Source organism: Adiantum capillus-veneris, chromosome 4 (assembly GCF_014529385.1).
Source record: "Adiantum capillus-veneris isolate H3 chromosome 4, ASM1452938v2, whole genome shotgun sequence".
In the NCBI taxonomy this organism is placed as follows: Eukaryota; Viridiplantae; Streptophyta; class Polypodiopsida; order Polypodiales; family Pteridaceae; genus Adiantum; species Adiantum capillus-veneris.
Window position 1 is genome coordinate 9,660,419 of NC_140934.1, and position 24,609 is coordinate 9,685,027.

The following is a 24,609-nucleotide window of genomic DNA, read 5'->3' on the forward strand; positions in this document are numbered from 1 at the left end:
CATGTGTAAACTTTTATTGAATATCTCCACAGAAAACACTACTATTTAATTGTAGAAAGATTTTTATAAACACAAGTCTCTTTTTGCAAGATCGTAAAATTTTTGATGCTTTCAGTTATCGCTTTTAAGCGGTTGTAGATGCATCATCATGTTTAAGGGTGAAAAGAGGTTGAGTAGGATAGGTGAGAGAGTCATGATTGCTAAATTTTCAATGATGAAGAATTAGAGGAAGAGTTGAGATTAGAGGCCCTTGTTGTGATCCCCTCTCATGGAAATAAGGTTCTCCTCTAAGCGTTGTACCTCATTCCCCATTTCAACCTCCTGAGATGCATCCGTTGTTACTACGATTACAAATCATTTGGGAAGTCCTTGTCAAAAAGTTCCATCTTTAAGATTGTCACTCGCCTCATGAAGAGAGAGTCCTTATTGTGTGAAAGCTTGAGACATCGGACCAATTGGATAAGTCCTTGCAAGGATCCCTTTGTGAAGGCAAGGTACGGACCTCTCTTGAGTTGGCAAAGGTCTTGTTGTTACAATGAGATTGCCTAGTAATCTCCTAAAGCGAGATATGGAGAAATGTTGCCATATTTATGATTAAGGGTGAGGTGCCAAATGGAGGGTTTGGCCACTTCTTTATCCCTCTTTTGCGAAAATCCTTCTTGCTTCATCATAAAGTTAAATTTCCTAGGAATTTAATAAAGTTATAAAGAAGAAAAAATTGTATTAAAGTCTTTTAGAGGCCAAAATATTAGACCTAGAGGACAGGTCAATGCTTCCTTTGTTGTACATTCCACTTTGAGAAGAAAAGCTGAAAGACTCCTCCACAATGCGACTCGTGAAATTACAAACGTAAACCTATAATAGGGTACAACAAACAGCAAAAGGGGGGAGGGAGGGTATCTTCAATTTTAGGGGGACGTATTGATGAAAAATCTTCATTCTTTGGGAGGTGTGGTGATGAAATATTTGATGATTACTCTCCTTCTCTACAGATTAACCACTTGTTTTTTCCCTAGCCTTTCTGGCTATCATTCAGTTGAAGTTGTAATACACGCTCAAGTTCTCTTTGATGATCTGGTCTATCTCATGTCTCTAAGAAACAATTTTTAGTAGATCATAAAGAGGCGTCTCATTAAAAAGTAGGACAAGAGGGACTCAGAAGCATTAATGGTCTTGTGCTCACGCCTTAATATGCACTTCTATTGACGGAGCCGTTTATTTTAGTAAATCGAGCTTCAACGTAGGCAAGTAAGGATTGAGTGTAGAGGGCCGCAATGGTACACGCCTTTCCTTTGTTTTATTTCATAAATGGAGCATTCTTAGTGTATGTGGATGCCCAACAACACAATTTCTAGATTCATTAAAAGTTAAAAATATAAAATAAAATTGCCCAATAATCAAGGAAATGATATGATTTGGCTAGTGATAAATTAGAATGAAGCTGGAGCCTCTAAACAAGGACCACATGCTAATTTTATTTGTTGATTGCAAGAAGCTTACTACCCGCAATTGTGTAAGCTCAATTACAAGCTAATAATTTGCACTTAGTCTTGAGGCCCTGGATAATCTCTGTTTTCACAAGAGGGGATGATCTACCTAGAATGGAAGTCGTTGTCTCTTCCTTCCGAGCGTGCTAAGTGCCTTGCTGTCGATAATGGTGTTCCAGTATGCAAACTGTGCTGGAAAGATATGTAAAGGCCAACCGGGATGCAGACTCACCTGACAACAACAGCTCGACAGATGTAACTCGTCCTCTTTTCTTGGATAATAGCTTACACAGTCAATGGGCTGGCAGGAGCTTGAACAGCCTTATGTTGTTTTCTTTTTTGCAGAATGTAGAGGCTGATCGGCTGGCTCAGTTCACAGAGAATTTGAAGAGTTTGCAGAGGTATTGACTGTCGCTTTCCTATCTTTTGTTCCTTTGGGACTCGTGCCTATTGCCCCATGCTGTTTTCTCAGTACTGTGATTGGCAACGATTTGGAGCGTCTTTCCTTAAGGGATCTCATCCATTTAGAACAACAAATTCATGAGAGCTTAGGACGCATTAGAGCCAAAAAGGTATGTTCTCTCTCTTTAAGTTTAGTTTGCTTTCATGCTGACAGGATTTTTGTGTATTGAGAATAGTGTCCTTATTGTTTAACAGGAAGAACTCATTGTAGATCAACTTGAGGATTTCAAGCAAAAGGTTTGGAAATTTTTCTTGCTATTGCCCAGAGAGAGAGAGAGAGAGAGAGAGAGAGAGAGAGAGAGAGAGAGAGAGAGAGAGAGAGAGAGAGAGAGAGAGAGAGAGATTCATTATCGTCCTCGGAGGTCACATATGATACATAGGACCAAAAAGACGAGTACAATAGACCTTGTACAAAGGAGGGGGAAAATGGTTGATGCAACTAGCGAGGGGACTTGAAGGTCTACAAAATTGGGTGATACATGGAGACTTAGCACGACAACCTTAGGGAAGACACAAACAAAGGGTGGTGGAGGGAGATCTAGGGAGGGTGGGCGGTTTCCGGTGTGGTGCTTGTAGGCTTAGGTGTACGAAACTCTTGGATAACAGCCTGTTCGTCGCGGTAGACTGTCCACTTACCCTTCACACGAGCCTCAGTCACCCTCTTGAGTTCCACTCCTTTGTTTCCGAGTGTGAGGGTGAGCTCTTTTGCAATCCAAACCTTAGTGTCCTTGAGAAGACGGGATTGTTGGAGTAGTTAGAGGCGATCTTCACCATACTTGAAATGGAGAATGGGATGTGTTTCGTTGTGTAGATGGTTGGTGTCGATGATGACGCTTGCCACGGTATTGACATTGTGGGGATTAGTGGTGCTAATCCTAGAATTAAGACAAAAATTTTATACTTAAGATTAAATTGAGACTCAAGAGACGAGAACACTTGTCGAATTGATTTGATTGATTGAATGAATGATCGATATTCAGTAGAATAGGCTTCTTATATAGGAGGTGAAAAGACATTGTCACGTGCACATGGCTCTGTGTGCCACGTGGATATGCTTCATCGACTACAGAGACAGTTTTTCCCTTCTTCCTAGATAAAAGTGTCTAGATTCCTTAGAGGATTAGTACTGGCAATTTTGTGAGCCTGTTCATAGGAGGTGCATGCCCGGACGAGTCGATTAGTTTAGGTTTTTCAGTTTTGGAACCCTCTTGCATAAATGGTTTGTACACGCGTTTTGATAGATGTTATTACACTATGGTGGGCATCTAGCATGACGTGCATGTAGTTTTAGGTTAGAGGAATCCAACAAGCATTTTCCCGCGTTGATGGGATTCCCGGGTGGGCAGATGTGCGACAATTTCACCTAGAAGCCACCACCACCGGGGCACCCCCCTCCCTGGGCCAAATTTATTAATAAAGCATTTCTATGATTTATTTTGTTGGGTCTAGTGTACAACTTGCCCTACCTAAGCCTTAGTTAATTCATAAGCCCAATTCTTAGCCTATAAAGGGAGCAATTGGCCTAGCATTGGAGATCAGATTTCCCTAGCGCTTAAGAAGAGCAGGCAGCTTAGCGTTTTGCTCAAGATCAGCCTTGTGTTTTCAGAAGCTGATTTCAGCCCTAGCATTTTTGCTTTATAGCGCCAGATCAGCCCTAGTGCTTGCAGTTCTCAATGGTACAGCCATCGTTTGCAAAGAACAAACCGAGTATGGAAAAGAAGGAAGATGTTTTCAGTGTCACACTAAAGGTCACATGAAAAGAGAACCTACAAAACCCACATCTTCTGTTAGTGTCATCAATGAGAAAACTAATGTGCTCCAAGTTTTTAACGATAATCTAGATGAGTCTCTCATGAAGTGTTATGGTCATGTGCATGGTCAATGTATTGTGATCTTGTTTGATTTTGGCAGTATGCATAATGTGATTAATGATTCTCTTGTGAAGAGAGCACGGCTAGAGGCTATTCCAATGGATCTCATTGTGATCCTTGTATTTGCTATTGGGGATTTACTCTTGGCGTGTACTCCTCACTTACGCTGTCACAAAGTGATGACGTGGCGGACAGCAGAAACCCTAATTTTTGCCAGAAACCCTAAAATTTCTTGAAAACCCTAATTTTTACCAGAAACCCTAATTTCCGGAAATCGCGGAGGCGAATTATTATTATTATTATTTTTTTTTGGGAAAATGATGAGCGACGCAAATTTCGCTTTTTCTCTACTTAAATGAGAAAGAGAGAGAGAATGCTTTTGCTTTCATGTTTTGACTCTCTGAGAGAGAGAGAGAGCAATTGCTTTTGATTTGAAGCTTTTGGGGCTCTGCTTTTGGGCATCCCTTGTAACCTTTAAATTAGTGGTGAGGGCCTCACTTCTCAGGGCATCTGGACGCAGAGTCTGAGAGTGAAACCCTAACCGCTCTTTTGTACTTTGATGATTGATTAATATAAAAAGAAATACCGAAAGGGGCGCCAGTCTTTGGGGCCAATATCTCTAGGCACGGAACTGCGCCGGGCCAGTGCAAATCTATTGTGATGTGTGAATTGTTTTGAAGTGATTATTTGGTGCTGTCGCGGTTGATTCTTGACTTGGAGTGTCCAAGTTTGTTATAGACATTGTACGAAGAAAGGTAAAGTCCGAAGGCGGGTTCTTGGTTAAGTGCAAGAACTTTCCTGCATTTGATGCGAAGTGGATGGAGGAGGAGGACCTAGCAGATACTCCTCGGATTGTGAAACTTTACCTCGATGTTTTGGTTTAGCATAGTCTACTCCAAACGGAACCCCGAAACTCAGCTTGGCCGAAGATCTAGTGCAGTGGGATGCACAAGAGGGGAGTTACTCCGCTCCTTTGTCAACAGATGCCTCGATTTTGATACTAAAGTCACTGATGTCTCTTTGAGCTTCAGGGATACTGAGAGCTGACAGTATTCTGCTGGATGACTTTATCAATTGGAATTCCTGATTATGATACTGATTTGTTCTTGACTTCTTGTGAGTGCAGGAACTGATAGCCGAAATGACTGCAGCATTTTGGTCTGATTGATCTCGAATAGACATGGTTGCAATAGGGGTTAGTCAATCGGACATCGATGAGGTCCCGATTGGACCTAGATGTGATTGCTAGCTACATTACCGATAAATCATGGTTTAAGATCTGAATGAATGTTGAATGTCATGTGATGTCATGTGATGTCTGGTGATGTCCTGTGATGTTGATGTGACTGTCGATTTTGTACATGTGCTAGATGTGTGTTCCTAGTACGTAGGTACTAACAGTCAGTGTCTGCTAAGACGGTTTATGGCTTTTGTCGGTTTTGCAGGCGTAATCGCGGTCGATTACAATGCTTTCAAGAGGGGGGTATGTCACAAAGTGATGACGCGGCGGACAGCAGAAACCCTAATTTCTGCCAGAAACCCTAATTTTCGGAAATCGCGGAGGCGAATTATTATTATTAAAAAAAAAAAATGGAAAATGATGAGCGACGTAAATTTCGCTTTTTCTCTACTTAAATGAGAAAGAGAGAGAGAATGCTTTTGCTTTCATGTTTTGACTCTCTGAGAGAGAGAGAGAGCAATTGCTTTTGATTTGAAGCTTTTGGGGCTCTGCTTTTGGGCATCCCTTGTAACCTTTAAATTAGTGGTGAGGGCCTCACTTCTCAGGGCATCTGGACGCAGAGTCTGAGAGTGAAACCCTAACCGCTCTTTTGTACTTTGATGATTGATTAATATAAAAAGAAATACCGAAAGGGGCGCCAGTCTTTGGGGCCAATATTTGTAGGCACGGAACTCCGCCGGGCCAGTGCAAATCTATTGTGATCTGTGAATTGTTTTGAAGTGGTTATTTGGTGCTGTCGCGGTTGATTCTTGACTTGGAGTGTCCAAGTCTGTTACATACGGATGAATGTCATAATGTGACAGTCTCAATTCAAAACATAGGGTTTCGTCTTAAGTTTGTCGTTTCTCCTTTGTTTGGATGTGATATGATTTTTGACATGAAGTGGTTTTGCACCATTGTCGATCATGTCAATACCTTTTGCATGCTCATTCCTTGGCAATACATAGTCACCGCAAAAGCATTAGCATGATTGTTCGTCAGGCATTGGTATTTCTTTTATGCTTATATGTTTTGCCAAAGTCGATAGTATCAGATAGGGATGCCAAGTTTACATCACATTTTTGGCAAGCATTCTTTGAAAATTTTGACACTAAGTTGAATTTTTCATCTGCAGTTCGGTGGTCAATCTGAGATCTACAATCAGTGAGCCTTTGATGTTTTGAAGTCATATGTGCATGATCAATAGTCTCATTGAGAGCACTATCTCCCACTAGTTCAAGCAATTTTGAATGACTCCTATTCCAGTGCCATTTGTAGAACTCCGTATGAGGCAGCATCTGGCTATCTGTTCTAGTTCTTGTTGACTAGATCGGTTACTCAGTTGCCTGATGTTAATGCTGAGAGCCAGATCTTGCATGAAATTACTGATAGAGTGAAGCTTCGGCTAAGCAAGGCTCAAGAATTTTATTCACGGCAGGCTAACAAGCATCGTCAGGATGTTACTATCAAGGAAGGGGATTAGGTCTATCTTAGAATCATGAAGCATTGTCTTAAGCAAGTAGGGAAGAAGTGTCCAGAGTTGTCTTTTAGAATGTATGGTCCATTTCCAGTCATTAAAAAGATTAATGATGTGGCTATGAAATTGCGATTGCCTAACTCATGGTCAATGCACATTGTTTTCCATGTTTCTTGGTTGAAGTTGTTTCAGGGAGATCTGCATTAGGAGATTTCTAACGAGGACGAACCCGAGATCATAGATGAAGATGAAATCATGGAGTTGGAGTAGATTTTGTTGCATTGTTTTCGCCATGGCTTATAGAAACAAGCACGACAATACTTTTTGAAATTCAAGGATTGAGGCACCCTCGAGGCAGTGTGAGTCGATGAAGATTTCTTCACAGATTATCTTGAGCTTGTAGTAGACTACAAGGAAGCCATGTAGCTCAGTACCAATACCTCACCTTGAAAAGGGGGGGATGTCTCGTGCACATGTAACCCTATGTGTATATGGACAAACTATAACCATAGTTATAGGGAATGGCTATTTTCAGGTCCCTGTTCCCCGTTCCCATCCCAATTTCCCTTACTGGATCCCCGTTCCGTGTTTCAAACGTGAGTATCCGAAACAGAGAATGACATTTCATGTATGTCGCCGTTCCCCGTTTCACCGTTCCGGGTAACTATGGCTATAACTCCTACTCCTAGGGTTTAGGTTAGCCTTGGGAGTGTTTTGACACCCTTATAAGCTTGCATGTCTAGGTACTCTAGAGTAGCTACATACCTTCTGATTTCACATCCCGTATGGCACCATTAGTACCAAGCCTAGGCAATTTACCTCTTATTAAAGGGTCACTAATTTATTAATAAGTGACATCTAGTATTATTTCATCAGGGTCGTGGGAACACACATCTCTATGATTTCATCTTCGTCCCCACTTCCGAAGAGATGGGTGTGGTCACGTCCTTGACTTGTGTACCGATCTTTGTCTCTACCTCTTGGGCGTTTACAGCTGCAGATTTTGGCATAGTCTTGAGCTTGGCCTCCAATGCACTAACACGTAGCTTCAGTGCCCGATTTTCCTCTATCACCTGGTCGAGTGTCGCTTGAAGTTTTTTTATTCAGTCTTGTTTACTTAGAGTCGTGAGGATGGGGCAAGAGAGGGACGGCTTGTGGAGGTACAAGGGGGGTGGAGACGGGCCTTTCCCTTCATCTTTGTATCCTCGATAGGAAAAAATCAAAGCATTCGACTTTGATGGTTTTGCTCTGTGAATCAAAGAAATGGAGCCAAGGGGGGTTGTGTGAGACCTAACCCTTACCAAACTTTATGAAGGAATTGAGGCTTCACTTATTGTGGTGAGCCTTACCGCCAAGCCGAGCACAGAGAACCTGTCACAAACTGGTGATGTGGTTGGCCCACGGACACACTCTCATACACATTGCCCGGATATTGCACCAACAGGTTGACATGTGGCATTGTACGGACGTCGCAGTTTTCGCTGACTGCTCTGCAAAACGAGTTGGGCTGTTGACGTAGCAGAATATACGGAAACTGGCTGCTTTATGCTAGCAGGTTTTTGGAGCCAAGCTTTTGGGGATAATTGCTTTTGAGTTAGTAAGCTTTTGAGATGAGATTTTTGGGGCTCTGCTTTTCGGCATCCCTTGTACCAATAAATAAGTGGGCTAGGGCTCATTACTCATTGCATCTGGAGGCAGAGTCTGAGAGTGAGCACCCGCCGATGCTCTCTTGAACTTTGAACACAGATTAATATAAAAAGAAATAAAAGGGGCGCCAATCTATGGGGCCAATACCTTTTGGCACACACACACACACGTATATATATATATATATATATATATATATATATATATATATATATATATATATATATATTATATATATATATATATATATATATATATATATATATATATATATATATATATATATATATATATGTGTGTGTGTGTGTGTGTGTGTGTGTGTGTGTGTGTGTGTGTGACGTCCAAAACGGAGAAAGACCATCGCATACTTTTCCACACCATACTTCAAAGAGGGATGACAAAAAGCAAGAGAAGAAAAAGGCGAGAAAGAGGACACCCTCTTCTCCATCTTCTTCATCCTCTTCCTCTTATGAAAGTGATGGTGAAGACAAAGATCAAGGAAAGAAAAAGGCGAGAAATAGGTCACCCTCTTCCTCAAATTTTCATCTTCTGAAGAAAGTGATGGTGCAATCTTTGAATCATCAAAAAGAAGAGGCCATAGGAAATCCTATGCCGCATGGAAGAGGTCGTCCAAGCTCAAGAAGTTCAAAGAGGGAGGGAAGAGCATCAAAAAGAAGAGGCCATAGGAAATCCTATGCCGCATGGAAGAGGTCGTCCAAGCTCAAGAAGTTCAAAGAGGGAGGGAAGAGCATCTCTTTCCTTACCTATGATGGCACCTTTGGTGCTACGGACAAAGTCTTGGTCTTTATCCAACAATTCGATGCGGCGTTTGGAGATGAGGGCTTTACGGAGTCCTCTAAGCTACGCCATGTTGCTATGCACTTTCAAAAGTCCGCCAGGCAATGGTGGTCTAGCCTACGGGCCAACGGTGAAGCTCCACGAACATGGAAAGCTTTAAGAGCTTCCATTATAAAGCAGTTTTTGGCCACCGATGCCAAAGACATAGTACTCACCGAATGGCGAAGCTTGAAGCTCTCTCCCTACGAATCCATTCACAAATATGTAGAAAAGTTGTGGGACTTACAACTCAAAGCCATTGTCTTCAAGAAGTTGGATTTTGGAGAGCAAAAGCAACAATTTTGTGCGGGCTTAATTGAAGAAATGGCGGAGTATGTCAACTCCCAAAGGCCACGCACCATATCGGTGGTTATACACTATACTATGATGGCTTCTCAAATCAATTTTCAAACGGGGGCTAAAAGAAATTCTAAGCCCACGGAAAACAAGGGCTCCAATGAGCCTAAGGGGAAGGACAATGTCCAAAAGTCTCCTAAGGGCAACTCCAACAAAGCTAAAGAGAAGGGAGTTTACAAAGGAAAAAATAAACTCTCTCTTGAAGAGCTTGAGCTTTATCGCAAGGATAACCACTGTTTCAAGTGCGGCGAGCAAGGGCATGCGTACCACGCTTGTCTCCAAAAGAACACCCGCCATGAACCTCCTAGAGCTACCTTGGTCGAAATCCAAGAGGAGGAAATTCACCACAAAGGATCTCCTCTATGCCATGCTTGGGGAAAGGTAAGAGAACATGATGCTTTTATTCTCTTTGATCCTGGTTCTACTCACAATTTTATATCTATAGAGTTGGCCACCAAGCTAGGCATACAAGCATAGTTACATGGGACGGCGGGTCGGGGTCGGGAAAGGGGTCGGGACGGCAAAAGTCAAGAAACGGGGACGGGTTCCGGAACGGCAAAAAAAAAAAGAGAGTTTTTTTGGCATTTTTTGACCTACACACATGCCCCACACATAGAGCATCACTTTGATCATAAATTTACACTAAATAGACCAAAGAACACGAGTCATATAGGCTGAAATGTGCTAATAAAACATCGATGATCGATGGATACAAAATGAGAAGTGCATGCCACAAGGGCTCAAGAGTCAAAAAGCCTAAAGGACTTAGGACAAGCCTGAGGCCTCAAGGATAACAAAAAGTACAAAGGGCTATGTAGTAGGTAGAGTCGTAGACTCAAGAGTCTAGACTCGAGAGTCGAGTGATCAATGATCATCAAACTCAAGAAGTGCTCGCCTGCTGAATCTCCACATTGTCGTCGTAGTCGAGATCGTCAGCGACGTATGAGGGCTCGGGAGGCTCGCATTGAGGCTCGAAATCCTCCTCTAGCTCTTCCAAAAGAGTATCGGCCATAGATGGATTCTCTTGTGCCATCTCCCACTCAGTGAAAGGATCTGCCTTGTGTGTGACGCTCTTGGCAAGCATGCGCAAGTTAGCGCTCACAAACACCGAATCATTGGCCCTCTGAACCCCAAGGCGATTCCTCTTCTTAGAGGCAATGTGGTTGTATACACTCCATAGTTGCTCCAAGCAACTAGTGGTACATGCTTGGCTAAGGACACGAACAGCCAAGCGCTGCAAATGTGGGCCATCTCCTCCATAGTCCTCCCACCACAAAACAGAGCCAATCTTGTTGCAATCAAGCTGTGCATCTATACATCCATAGGAGCCCTTCTTTTACCTGTAGTTGAGTAGCTCGTCTCTAATCTTGCGCCTAATTTCACTGCTAGGCTTAAGGCGCTCCAATGCAAGCCGCCATCCTTTGCTCACCTCCTTGTTGGTCTCTTGACGCCTTCCTTGAAACTCAGGGTCAAGCACATAAGCTGCCGCATGAAGTGGAGAGTAGTATCCATTCCACCTCGACTCACACAAGCCATGAATCTCCGCATACTGAACAGGGTCATCTAAAGCTTCTCAAGTGCCTCTATCATCCGATCCATGGCTTCATAGACTTTGCCAATGCATGGCTGCAAGCCATCCACCACTAGAAGTAGGTGTAGAATAGGCTTGACCATGGCATCAAGAGTCTTCACCTCCTCCCACCAAGCGGCGTCATCGGCCCATTCTCGGCATTTCAATCCTACTGCTGATGTAGACTCCGGCATGGCCTGGAACTCATCACTGAGAAAGAGGCCCCTTAAGGCTCCGCCACATGTAGACAAGCGGCCTAGCATAAGCCAATTAAATGCAAATCTTGTCTCTGAATATTTTAGCAAGGACAAGTGGCTCCTCTTTGAGAATTCATGGCGCACTTTTTGATGGTTGAGCACAAAGGAGACAATTCGAGAGGCGTCACCAATGGTGGGTGAAATCCATGACAAGTTCCCTATGTCCTTGAGGAGGTTATTGAGGCAATGCGCCATGCAAAATGTGACATGGATGCTGGGATACATGCCCTCAATGATAGCTCCGGCTGCCCTATTTGATGCCTCTCCATCTGCAACCATACAAAGGACATTCTCCGGGCCGGTGATCTCTATGGTGCTTGTCCACTCCGCAGCAAGCATCTCGGCGGCCTTGCCACTATCGGATGCATCATGTGACTCCACAAAGTATATCTCCCCCCGAGAGTAGGCCACCATCCCGTGGATGGACCACTTGCGGGTGTCGCTCCATCCATCTACAAGAAGAGAGACGCCATTGGTCTCCCACAAATCCTTTGTTGGTTGGGCCGCTTGCTCCACGGCAAGCTTCTCTTTGTCAAGGAGGGTGGTGCGAAGCCTCTCCGATGAAGGTGGCACATAAGAGGAGCCATATTTCCCTATTTTCGTAACCATGGTTCGAAAGTATGGAGACCTATCCACACAAAATAGAGCATGTTGTGTTAGTTTGGAGAGTCGAGAGTCGAAAAGTTATAACCCATTATGAATACAAAATGGAAGATTGCAATGTGCGTATGCCAAGGGAAACTCACCGCGAAGCATGGAAGGCAATGTGGTCGTGGAAGAAGAATCGGGCAACCGACCTATCCACCTCTTCTTTCAATTTAGGATTCCAATTTTCGTTGAGAGTGGTTTGGCGATGCGGAACGGAAGAGGACGGTGTAGATCCATGGCTCTTGAAGGTTCGAGCGATGTCGTCAAGGTTGGCTTCCCTTTGCTCTCGCGGTGTCGCCGTGGCGGAGGGATCAACAGCAACAAAACGGCCCCTCTTGGCCGCTTCCGCAACCTCATACACCGTGAGCTTCTCAAGAAGATCCAACCTCGTCTCGGGAGCTACATGAGGGCAAAACTTCACCTCGTGACCGGGTTCATGAAGAAGATGGGCTCACACTTTGTTTGAACCACCCGATCTTTTGTATGGACATAGCTTGCACGTCCATGGTCTTGCACGGCCACCTTTGCCACGCGAGCTAAAGTCGACTTCATCCCACCACGACAACGTTTGCACGGCGGGCCTCCTTCGAGAAGAAGCGGCTTGAGAAGTGGAGTTGGCTTGAGATGACATGATGGTTAGAGACTCGAGAGAGTAGAGCTTAGAAGTTAGAAGAGTTAGAGGAGAGCTTGTGTGGAGAGAGTAGAGGAGAGCTTCAAAGTGGGTAGAAGAGGGAGATGAGAGCTTTAAAGTTCAAACTTGAGCCTTGAGCTTGAGGGAAATGGAATGAGCATTGAGCATTGAGACTATGAGTATTAAGAGGCCCAAGGGAGCCTTTTATAGCCTCCCAAGGGCCAAGGCTCCAAAAATATGGCAATTGGGGCTGCACAGAGCCGTTGCAAACGGTAAAAAACGGGCATATTTTTTAATCTGTTCCGGTCGATCCCGTTCGGTCTGTCCGACCCCGGTCCGTTCCCCCTGCGACCCGCCCGTCCGGCCTGTTTTCCGTCCGTTCCTCGGCGTTCCCAGCCGTTTCCGGCCCGGTTACGGCCGTCCCCCGGGCCTAGGGCCCGTCCCCCCCATCCCCTGTAACTATGCATACAAGGCTACGAGATGGGAGATATCGTACCGACAGACGGTGCTTTCAAGGGGCAAGAAGCTTCAGTGACTCCTTTAATCGGGAAATTGAGGCTCCATGTCCAAAGCTATGTGGACAAAGAGGACTTCTTTATCTCTCCTCTCAAGCATGAGGATGTAATCCTAATGTTATAAGACACAACAAACAACGTCCTGAGCACTCCCTCGAGACAAATGGTCTGCGGTATGAAGCTACTCAACGACTACCTTGTCATGAGCTCAGAGGATTGTACAACCAAACGCTCCCTAGACCGTAGTCTGCGTCGCTTGGGGGTTCAAGCATAGAACCAAACGCTCCCCACGCATCGGTCTGCGTCGTTCCGTGGTTTTCTAGCATACAATAGAACGTTCCCTAGGAATCCGCCTGTGTCGTTCTGAGGTTCAAACAATGCCAAAACAATATTTCTGACTTCTCCACCCAGGAGTAAAATCACCAATCATTGAAACCAGTAATTAAAACCAGAGTCGAGCAATTTAAATCGGCACCAAGAGAGGTTTAAAGCAGATAGCATCCATTTCAAACAAATTTCAACCAATACTTTCTCAAACAATGTTCAATAGTATCTAACTAGAAAACAACTAGAGAGGTCACTCCGGGTTTTGTTCAGACAACCGACGTTTGAGGACAACTGGCTTGCTCCTCTACATCACGGTAATGGTTCGGTTCCGGACCTAAAGAGTTGCATCATTCTTATCGTGCCAAGGCATGCCCAAGAGAACGCCGCAATTGCCCAACTTCATAATGTGGAAATCGGCTTTTTCATGATAATTTTGTATAGTCACTGGAAGTGCACCAATGAGCGGTACCACTTTCTTAGTTTGCCTCGTGGCTAGCTCAGCTTCAAATTCTCCACCCTCTGCATCATAATCAAAGTGCATCTGCTTCAAGAGTTCTGGATGGATGAAGTTCTCCATAGCTCTGGGGTCAAAGAAAATAAGGGCTTTCAAGCCGTTTGACTTTTCCATAAGCTCTGCATAATTCATTAAAACTCTCGAGGTGTATACCATAAATATCGGGTACTAGTCCAATAGCAGGTCTAGCTTTCTTGGCCGGAGGTGGCCCCGAGGATTTGTCTGACGTGGGAGCAAAAGGTTGCACTGAAGACGTCGAGGCTTGCTTAGGACATGTATTGAATGTATGCCCGGAAACATTCAAAGCATCGGCCTTCTTGTAACAAGGCGTCTCGTTGAGGTTGTGTCAGACGAGGCCGTTGAGGTTGGTTTTCAGGGGATTCTTGAGAATTTGTTCGTTGTTGCTGGGAGTTCTGGTTAGTGACGAGAGGTTCTCTGTGGTAAACTCCAACTTCATGAGCTTGTAGCCGACCGTGGCATGGTCCATAAGCTCTTGCATGGTAGAGACTTGCGTGGAGAGACAATATTCGTCCAATGGTGTAGCACTTGCACTGTTTCTCCAAGGAAATGAACTTAAAGGACACCGGAAGGTATACGTCAAGAAACCTTTGGTTATATTCGTCTATGGTTTCGGTGGCAAGCATTTTCAAGTTGCCCTACTCTGCCAAAATCCGGACTTCAAAGATCAAAGTCATGTAACTACGTGTAAAAACTGTCTTGAAAGCTTGCCAGGTCCTTGGAGCATGCGGTTATGTCGCGATTGAACTCCACCATTGCATAGCATTATCTTTAAGAAATCCCGTTGCTCGAGAAATCTTGGATTCTTCTGTATAGTTCTCCAAAGCATAGATGTTGTTGAATTGTTGTAGGAACTGCTTCTTGCGATCTTTCACCCCGGAAAAAGTGAAAAATTTGATTGTCGTACCATCATCTTTGAAATCTTTGGGTTGGTTAGGCACATTTCCCGGGTATGGATCATAAGGGTATCCATATGGGCTCCAACCATTGTAGCCTGGTGGCGGCAGTGGTGGAGGTGGGGGCAATGGCGGTTGCACTGGATCAGGGTCAGATGGCTGCACCATATTCCTGAGGACTCCCCCAATCGGAATAGACGGTTGAGAAGGTTGCCGGTTGGAAGCTCTCGTACTTTCTGATACCGGAGGAGGAGGTACCACCTGGGGCATCAAAGGGGGTAACATGTAGTTCAAAAATTGTTGAAAACTTTGCAGCATCGGATGATTCTGTTGAGGATGCCACGAAAGAATGTCATGAAGCTCGTTGAGCAGAAATTGCAAATATTCTACTGAATCCATGAATTCTATGTCTTGGGTTATTTATGGCTTATGCCCTGTAAGACAGAGCGATGAAGTAAGGGTGGGAGTGCCTAATAAGCCCGGGATCGGGACTCGAAGATACTTCAAGTAAAAATGCCAATAGTTGTGTCTGCTCTTTTGTAGGACCGGTGTGCTTTCGGAAAAGCACACGTCTGATGCTTTGATACCACTGTCACAAGATGGGCACCACGTGCCAATAGAAAAGAACAGACTGAACAACTTTAAGTACTTCAAATAACAACTGAACTGAAAGAGAGAGACCACACGCGACACGGCGTGGCGGAATTCCACGCATTGGCCCCAAACCTTGGTGCCCCTTTTGCTATTTCTTTATATTGCATCAACACAGTACAAGCCATAACTTCAGACTCTGCACCTTCTCCAGGAAGCATGCCAAAGAATGAGCCCTAACCTCATATTTAAAGGCCCTTGGCTTGAAAAGCAGTTACAGTGAAAAGCCTTCAAAACTCAAAAGCTTCTGGTCCAAAAGCAATGCTAAAAATCTACCAGTGCGTTTTGCGGAATGCCATACAGTTGTCACGTCATCAGTTTTTGTGTGTGTGCGTGTGTGGGTTCTGCTTTATTTTACTTTGTCATTGGGGCTCCATCGGACTGGGTCCCCATAAGTTGGTAGGACTTCTTCTTCTGTTACTTGTTCTTCTTAGGTTTTAGGCCCCTCGGCCAGGATCTGCAAGTTGGCTCCATTCTTCAGGGCATCCACTATTGGGCACTGACGTCGTGGGATTTAGTCAATACTATGCATGATGGAGCTGATGGTTATATTGTCTTGTGTCACAAACAAGAGCGCATAACAATATAGAATATACTCGGATAAAGAGAATTTATCACTTAATACTGAAGCCAAAGGATATAGAGAGAAATAAATAGAGAGAGAGAGAGAGAGTGAGAAGATCGACACAGTACTGGGGACCAGAAGATGGGCTGGTCCCCCCCCTTAAAGAGAATCCTTTATTAGGGAGAATCTTTTTACAAGCACAAGAACCGGAGAAAACCACTCCGTTCTAATTCTCTGACTCGATGGTCGTTCCTTCCCGTAAGGGAAATCTGAGAGACGAGCTCTCAATCCTTTTTCCGTCTGTACTCGGAGTCGAGACTTTGCAGACAATTTCCGAATTTCGTTCCTGGAATTCTCGAGCGTAGGCCGAAGCCTTCTCGCTTCTCCTTTGCGATGAAGCACCTGCAAAGACACACAAACACGCGACAACAATTCGTATCGCGAATCCACCATAGATACATGTCGCTCAATAAAACCTTATAAGTTTAAAACAATTCTTTTCACAACACTTCCCAGGCGTCCTTGGATGCAACCACATGCACGAATGCAATGCAAACTTAGATTCCTCGCGGGAAAGCGTCTGCTCTTCTCGGAAAACTCGTTAAAATATTCCGCTTTTTAAGAAAAGCTTCTCAGAACCCATCTTTATTCTTGTGCTTGCGTCTTTACGCGTATTCCTCTTTCCAGTTCGGATTTCCTCTCGACTATGGATATCCCCTTTTCGATGCACCCGTTACCCACCTTATGACGCATCAGGAATACCCATCACCTAGTCCTTTCTTACCGAACTTACGTTACAATCCCCTTCACGATGCTCTATGTCACCCATCCTATGACGCATTAGAGATGTCCGTTCCCAGATGGTCGGATACTTCTTCCCGATGCTCCCTGTCACCCATCCGATGTGACGCATCAGAAGTACCCGTTCTTGGTGGCCTTACAGATATTCCCGCTCTCAGTGCTCCCGTCATTACTTTGAATGACGCACTAGGAATACTCTTGACTCGGATGTCTCCAGTGAGAAAAACCCTCACTTAAAATTCCAATAATTCATTTAGAATTATTTTTCCTTGGTGTTCCAAGCGAGAAAACCCTCTAACTTATAAATCCAATAATTCATTTAGAATTATTTTTTTTGTAAGATAAAGCCAATTTAGCAACATCTTGTGGGCGACTACCATGGGTCTATACCTTGCACTTTCCTTTATGGGTGAATCTGGGCTTATCCTGGATTCATCTAGGTACTCTTAGAATTTGAGTACAATAGGCACTATGTTCCTTGTAGCTATTGTCAGTGAAAGAAACTCATCAAAAGATATTTTTAAAAAGTCTGGTCAAGAAAATGCAGAAAGCAACGTCGGTAGGGAAGATCCACAAATGGATCTGCAATTGGGATTCATGACTTGCAACTGCACAGCCCTGCCATGTCCTTGGATAGTGTCCGTGAAACCGGTGTGTTCAATCCAAAAAGGGCGGTAGACTTTACTTCAAACCTTGATTTAGCTTTCACCCATTATTAGTCGTCTATTATACCTGCGCTATAGTGACACAAGAGAGGGGAATGGGATACAGATGCTAGAATGCACCTGTATGAGAAGACTGACACCAGATTGGCCCCTAACTTAGGCGCCCCTTTCGGTATTTCTTTATTGTTCAGAAGAGGGAATAAATGCTGTGGATCCCTACAAGCTGCCCCGCACAAACTTGGCTGAATTTCAACTGTTCCGGCCTGATTTCGGCAGCATAATTGTACTAGGACCCTTCACAGTCAGTATTCCCACACATTGACTGACTTTCCCGACGCATACGGGCACTTTGCAAAACCTGGCGAGAATCTGCAGCACGCTGAATTCTCTGTTTTCAGCCCTGAAAATGCGCCAGATCACCTGTACAGCGGTCCCCTTGTGTCCCCGAACCTCCTAGGGGTATTAGGGTCCGTTTAGGGCCAAAACCCTAAACCTGCAAAAATACACAGCAGGCTGTAATTTACTGTTTCGGGCTCCGTTTCGCGTGCCGGTCGCATCCGTAGCAAGTCCTCGAGCTCCCGCACCTGTAGGGCTACTTGCCCTTTGAATCGGACGAGATTTCTGGCGTGAAACCTCTCCGAATTCACCTGTACCTGCGGGGGATTAGCCGCTAGCTAATCCAGTACCTGTGCAAGAGGCTCTTGCCTCGGCAATCGCGCATGAACCCACACAACTGTACATTGGTCAAATGAAGAGCCCACTAGAGGGGCATAACATACTGCCAAAGGGGAGAGAGAGGGCAGTGCGTAGCGTGCAGGGCATCACTCCTGGCACCGCACTGTGCATAAGAGGGAAAGCAAGCACTCCATAGCTCTTAACCTGTGACAAAAGCTGCAAATGAGCCTCTCCCAGCTTAAAATTCAGCGCCAACTCTCTCTTGCATTAGAAACTGCACCAGAATGTGCCACTTGGCACATTTATAAGCATTTTCCCGTTTCGGGGTTGCCGTCTAAAAATATCCCAACCGGTTGCCTAGTTGACTTCACGGCAGAGTAAGAAAATGTTCCCTTTGTCATTCCGGAGGTAATGACGTCAACACATTTTTAGGTCCCAAAATAGCAGTTCCCTAAATTTTAGGAGATGCTGCCATTGTATCTTTCTAGGTCATCCGACCCTCTTTGTACACTGTGGCCACACCCAGAATTGAAATGTAGCCTCTGTAGCAAAGGATTCCACTTTGGCTAGTCAATGACCCCACTTTGGCTAACCATAGTCTTTGTCCAACCTTAGTGCTCTCTTGCCCTCAGGCCTGGACTCCCTCTGGACAGTTCCACACTAGCTATGCAATGCAGGGCAGTTAGATTTCTCGAGGGGTGTTTCCAAAAAGTGAAAGTAAATAGATAATAAGAAAGAAATCAACAAAAAGGATAGATAGTAGTCACACGTTGGTGACATACCCCCCTCTTGAAATCTCAAACGTCCTCATTTGCATCTATGTCGTACATGCTCACTGTCAACATTGATGTATTCAACACCTGTCGACACATATACGACACATACATGCTCATTGTCAACCCTGGTGTATTCAACACCTCGTCGACTCATGTATTGCCTGCGTGTGAACCCTGTCCCAATGACATAGTGGTAGCTTCGCGCACTGCCATTTCTTTGAGTCACTAACTTTCCAATGACAAAATGGTAGCTGCACATTTTGCCACTGTCTTATAGTACACGTTGGATCCCGTAACACTTTCGAGCATACCCAAACCGACAGTTTAAGAATGCAGTTACACATGTACTCTTTAATAGAAGCAATCACTGTATCCTTGACAAACTGACAAGAAATACTCACTTCTATAGCACTAACCAAACTTTTGGACATTCCATAAAAGCAATTGCCAAACTGACAATCTGTACAGCTCTAACATTCATGTAACAGGTATTTGATTTGAGCTCACTTTAAATACCATGTACATCATTTGTTTCAGAAGCCATTGTCACACTGACAATTCATGTAGCTGTGAAACTCAAGGGGTCAAGGTAGGTTGTAAATCGAAGGCTTCCAGGTAAAGTGATAACACAGTTGGTGACTCTGCAAGTTCACCTTCTTCCATCCACTTAGCATCCATTGGTGGATAGTTTCTGAACTTTACCAAGTAACGCCTAGCAACCTTGCCTTTCACTTTCCTTTCTTTGTGTGCCAAAATCTGTTCAGGGACCAAGATCTCCTCAAGTTCCTCGACTTCCGGCTGATCTTCAGCTGGCATATCTTCTGGCACATCACGCACATAGGGTCTGAGAAGACTCACATAAAACGCATTGTGAATCTTCCAACTGTCAGGCAATTTCAGCCTATATGCAACATCACTGATTATGTCGCATACTTGAAAAGGCCCATAGTAACGCATGCTTAGCTTTGGAAACAGTCTTTCCTTGCCCTTCATCTTCTTTAATCTTGCCTTTTCAAAGCGTAAAAGCACCCAATCACCAAGTGAATATACCACTTCACGACGGTGACGATCAACTGCTTTCTTTTGCTTTGCTTGAGTCCTTTCTAAGGCCACTTTGACCTTCTTGTACATTTCATCCATGTCCTGAACATACTTATCTGCTTCAAATATCTTGTCCTTTGTATGCAGTATGGGAGGAACTTTCTTGCCACCTTCAACTATCTCAAAGGGTGCTTTGCCAGTTGATGAATGCACTGTATTATTGTATGCATACTCCACCAATGGCAAATACTACTCCCACTTTCCTTTATGCTCTGACACATAGCACTTCAGCAGATCTAGGACAGTAGAATTTGCCTCTTCTGACTGCCCATCTGTTTGAGGATGAAATGACGAAGAGAATTTGAGCGTGGTGCCCATATTCTCAAACAAACCTCTCCAGAACAAACTTGTCATGCGTGGATCACGGTCGCTAACAATCGATTGTGGCATGCCATGATACTTGAAAATATTGCTCATAAACAAGCGTGCCATCTGATGTGGCTTTATCTTCTTCCTGACAAGAATAAAATGAGCCTGTTTGCTGAATCTGCAAATAATGGTCCAAATACCATCGTTTCCTATCTGCGTTCTCGGAAGATCAAAGATAAAATCCATAGCAATACTTTTCCATGGTTTATCTGGAATAGGTAGTGGTTGCAATAACCCTGGTGCCTTTTGCCTGTCAAACTTGACCTTTTGGCCTATTAGGCATTCTCGCACAAAGGCATCCACATCCCTTCTCAATGTAGGCCAATAGAAGAATGTCTCAACCGCTTTAACTGTAGCATCGATACCACGATGCCGTGCATACGGTGGGACATGACTTTCTTCCATAACTTTACGTCGCAATGGCTTTGTGACACACAATCTGCCATGCATCATCATGAACCCGTCTTTAAGAAGATAGTGTTCATGACGTTGTCCATCCATTAGTTGCTCGAAGACCCTTGCAAAATCTTCATCATTTGCATATTGTTCTCTCATATCATCAAGTTCATGATGATAAGGAATCGACACAGCTGAAATTTGTGGCTTCCTTGACAAGGCATCGGCCACAACATTCTTCTTGCCTTCCACATGCACAATCTGAAAATGGAACATGGACAAGATATTTGCCCATCGCATATGCTTCTCAGATAACTTTGTTTGTGTCAAGAAGTATCGCAAGGTCTGATGATCTGTTTGGACATCGAAATCTGCACCTAGCAGGTAGTGTTTCCAACTTAAGAGCGCATGAATCACAGCCAATAACTCTTTCTCATAGACCTGCATGGTCATCTCTGGCCCTTGCAAAATTCTGCTCTCATAGGCTACTACCCTGCCATCTTGCATTAGCACTGCACCAATGCTACTACCACAGGCGTCACACTGGACCACAAATGACTTCCTAAGATCTGGCAACACAATGACTGGATCCGAAGTCATCTTTTCCTTTAAGAGATTAAAAGCTGAAATCTCTTTTTGTGTCCTTCTAAAGGTGACTGCCTTCTTTTGAAGAGCATGTAAAGGTGAAGCAATCTCAGCGAAATTTCGGATAAACCTTCTGTAATAGGAGCATAGTCCCAAAAAGCTTCTGACATCATGCACCGTCTTCATATTTGGCCATGACTTGATCGCTTCAACTTTTGCAGGATCCATTCTGACACCATCCTTTGAGACAATGTGTCCCAAAAAGTGAATCTCTTCCAGAAAAAACTCACTTTTCTTTGCATTGATCAGCAACCTATGACTGCGTAGCTCTTTGAACACAATGGCCAAGTGATGCCTATGCTCCTCTTCATTCTTTGAGTAGACTATCATGTCATCAAAGAATGTATCAACAAACTGCTGGAGTGGACGGAAAATTCTGTCCATCATCCTATTGAACGTAGCAGGAGCATTTGTGAGAGCAAAGGGCATCACTAAAGATTCGTAAAGGCCAAACGTCGTTCTAAAAGCAGTCTTGTGCACATCCTCTGATCTAATGCGGATCTGATGGTACCCACTCTTTAGATCTATCCTGCTAAACATAGCTGCTCCTTCTAATTTGTCCATAATATCATCAATTCTAGGTATAGGGAACCTATTCTTGATGGTATTCTTGTTCAGTGCACGGTAGTCGATGCACATACGCCATGAGCCATCCTTTTTCTGCACCAACAACACTGGAGAACAGAATGGAGATGAACTGGGCATGATGTAAAATTCTTCAGCATCTACATAGGACTGGATATGTAGACGCAACTCTCCAATGATGGGTGTCACAGCCTCTGTATGGCCAGGACATGCCAAACCTGCCTCTGCTGTATACCCCATCTCTTCAGGTCTGACTCCCAACTTTGAAGCCAATTCTGGGGAAATAAAGTTGGCTTTGGCACCTGGATCAAAGAAGATAAGCACTGTTTGATCCTTGACCTTTCCCCATGCTCTGCAAAGCTCACTTGCATCTGAATTTGGCTTGTCGCTCACCATATCTGGCACTAGACCAGCCATGGGCTTCTTTCCTTTCTTGTCTTCCTTGTCATCAGAATCAGCTGGCCTTTTCTTTGTAGGACAATTGTAAGCAATGTGGCCAGGCTGCTCACATATAAAGCATTTGTTCTCTGTCCTCAGGACCTTCTTTTGCTCTTCTGACTTGCGAGGAAAACGTCTTTTCCATTTCTTTGCTGGTCCTTTTTCTGATTCAGCTGTAGCTTTATCTTTCCCTGCGTTGGCTGACTCCTGAGTCCCTTTAGGAGCCTCATTGGGAACGTGCTTCTTGGCTGAATTTTTCTTGCATGATCTTGCCTTGACGCCAGTGTTAAATTCACAATCTTCTCCCTTGAGCAAACCATTGCCAGTGTTTGCTACCTCGATGAGCTGCGTCAAAGTAGTGACTTTTGTCTTCGTGCAGTATTTTCTCAATCCTTTGGGTAGGCCACAATAGTATTTTTCAATCTGTTCTGTCAATGGCACAAACCTATAGGAAGTTACTGGAAGTAGAGCTCTGTGGTGGTCTTGAGGACTCACCCACTTCATGTGTCTGTTGATCCTTTGAAGAGGAAACCTCTTCAGTCACATCATCTGGTCTGTCAGCCATAATTGCAATTCCCTATGTTTGGTCTATGATCCCCTGTGTCTTCAAGCCAAAAACTGACCAAGGCTCACTTCTATGGGAAAAAGTTATTTAATCCCGTCGATGGAACCACGAAACCGGCCTGTTCAATCCAAAAAGGGCGGTAGACTTTACTTCAAACCTTGATTTAGCTTTCACCCATTATTAGTAGTCTATTATACCTGCGCTATAGTGACACAAGAGAGGGGAATGGGATACAGATGCTAGAATGCACCTGTATGAGAAGACCGACACCAGATTGGCCCCTAACTTAGGCGCCCCTTTCGGTATTTCTTTATTGTTCAGAAGAGGGAATAAATGTTGTGGATCCTTACAAGGTGCCCCGCACAAACTTGGCTGAATTTCAACTGTTCCGGCCTGATTTCGGCAGCATAACTGTACTAGGACCCTTCACAGTCAGTATTCCCACGCATTGACTGACTTTCCCGATGCATACGGGCACTTTGCAAAACCTGGCGAGAATCTGCAGCACGCTGAATTCTCTGTTTTCAGCCCTGAAAATGCGCCAGATCACCTGTACAGCGGTCCCCTTGCGTCCCCGAACCTCCTGGGGGTGTATTAGGGTCCGTTTAGGGCCAAAACCCTAAACCTGCAAAAATACACAGCAGGCTGTAATTTACTGTTTCGGGCTCCGTTTCGCGTGCCGGTCGCATCCGTAGCAAGTCCTCGAGCTCCCGCATCTGTAGGGCTACTTGCCCTTTGAATCGGACGAGATTTCTGGCGTGAAACCTCTCCGAATTCACCTGTACCTGCGGGGGATTAGCCGCTAGCTAATCCAGTACCTGTGCAAGAGGCTCTTGCCTCGGCAATCGCGCATGAACCCACACAACTGTACATTGGTCAAATGAAGAGCCCACTAGAGGGGCATAACATACTGCCAAAGGGGAGAGAGAGGGCAGTGCGTAGCGTGCAGGGCATCACTCCTGGCACCGCACTGTGCATAAGAGGGAAAGCAAGCACTCCATAGCTCTTAACCTGTGAAAAAAGCTGCAAATGAGCCTCTCCCAGCTTAAAATTCAGTGCCAACTCTCTCTTGCATTAGAAACTGCACCAGAATGTGCCACTTGGCACATTTATAAGCATTTTTCCGTTTCGGGGTTGCCGTCTAAAAATATCCCAACCGGTTGCCCAGTTGACTTCACGGCAGAGTAAGAAAATGTTCCCTTTGTCATTCCGGAGGTAATGACGTCAACACATTTTTAGGTCCCAAAATAGCAGTTCCCTAAATTTTAGGAGATGTTGCCATTGTATCTTTCTAGGTCATCCGACCCTCTTTGTACACTGTGGCCACACCCAGAATTGAAATGATTCCACTTTGGCTAGTCAATGACCCCACTTTGGCTAACCATAGTCTTTGTCCAACCTTAGTGCTCTCTTGCCCTCAGGCCTGGACTCCCTCTGGACAGTTCCACACTAGCTATGCAATGCAAGGCAGTTAGATTTCCCGAGGGGTGTTTCCAAAAAGTGAAAGTAAATAGATAATAAGAAAGAAATCAACAAAAAGGATAGATAGTAGTCACACGCTGGTGATCGTCCGTATGTCCGTACAGTAGCGCCATGTCATTAGCCAGCATCCGTTCAGTCTCAGTGGCTTGTTCATGTTAGCAA

General features: G+C 44.5%; 1 protein-coding gene across 2 annotated transcripts in view; it reads left to right on the top strand.

Moving 5' to 3' along the window:
* LOC147458679 (MADS-box transcription factor 23-like) overlaps window positions 1-24,609 on the top strand; it is a 60,974-nt gene that overhangs the window by 34,984 nt on the left and 1,381 nt on the right. For both annotated transcript variants that reach the window (XM_086510123.1, XM_086510124.1), the window contains exons 3-6: window positions 1,667-1,742; window positions 1,833-1,888; window positions 1,960-2,059; window positions 2,145-2,186. In XM_086510123.1, coding sequence (XP_086366249.1) covers window positions 1,667-1,742; window positions 1,833-1,888; window positions 1,960-2,059; window positions 2,145-2,186 — 274 coding nt within the window. The remainder of the gene's footprint in view (window positions 1-1,666; window positions 1,743-1,832; window positions 1,889-1,959; window positions 2,060-2,144; window positions 2,187-24,609) is intronic.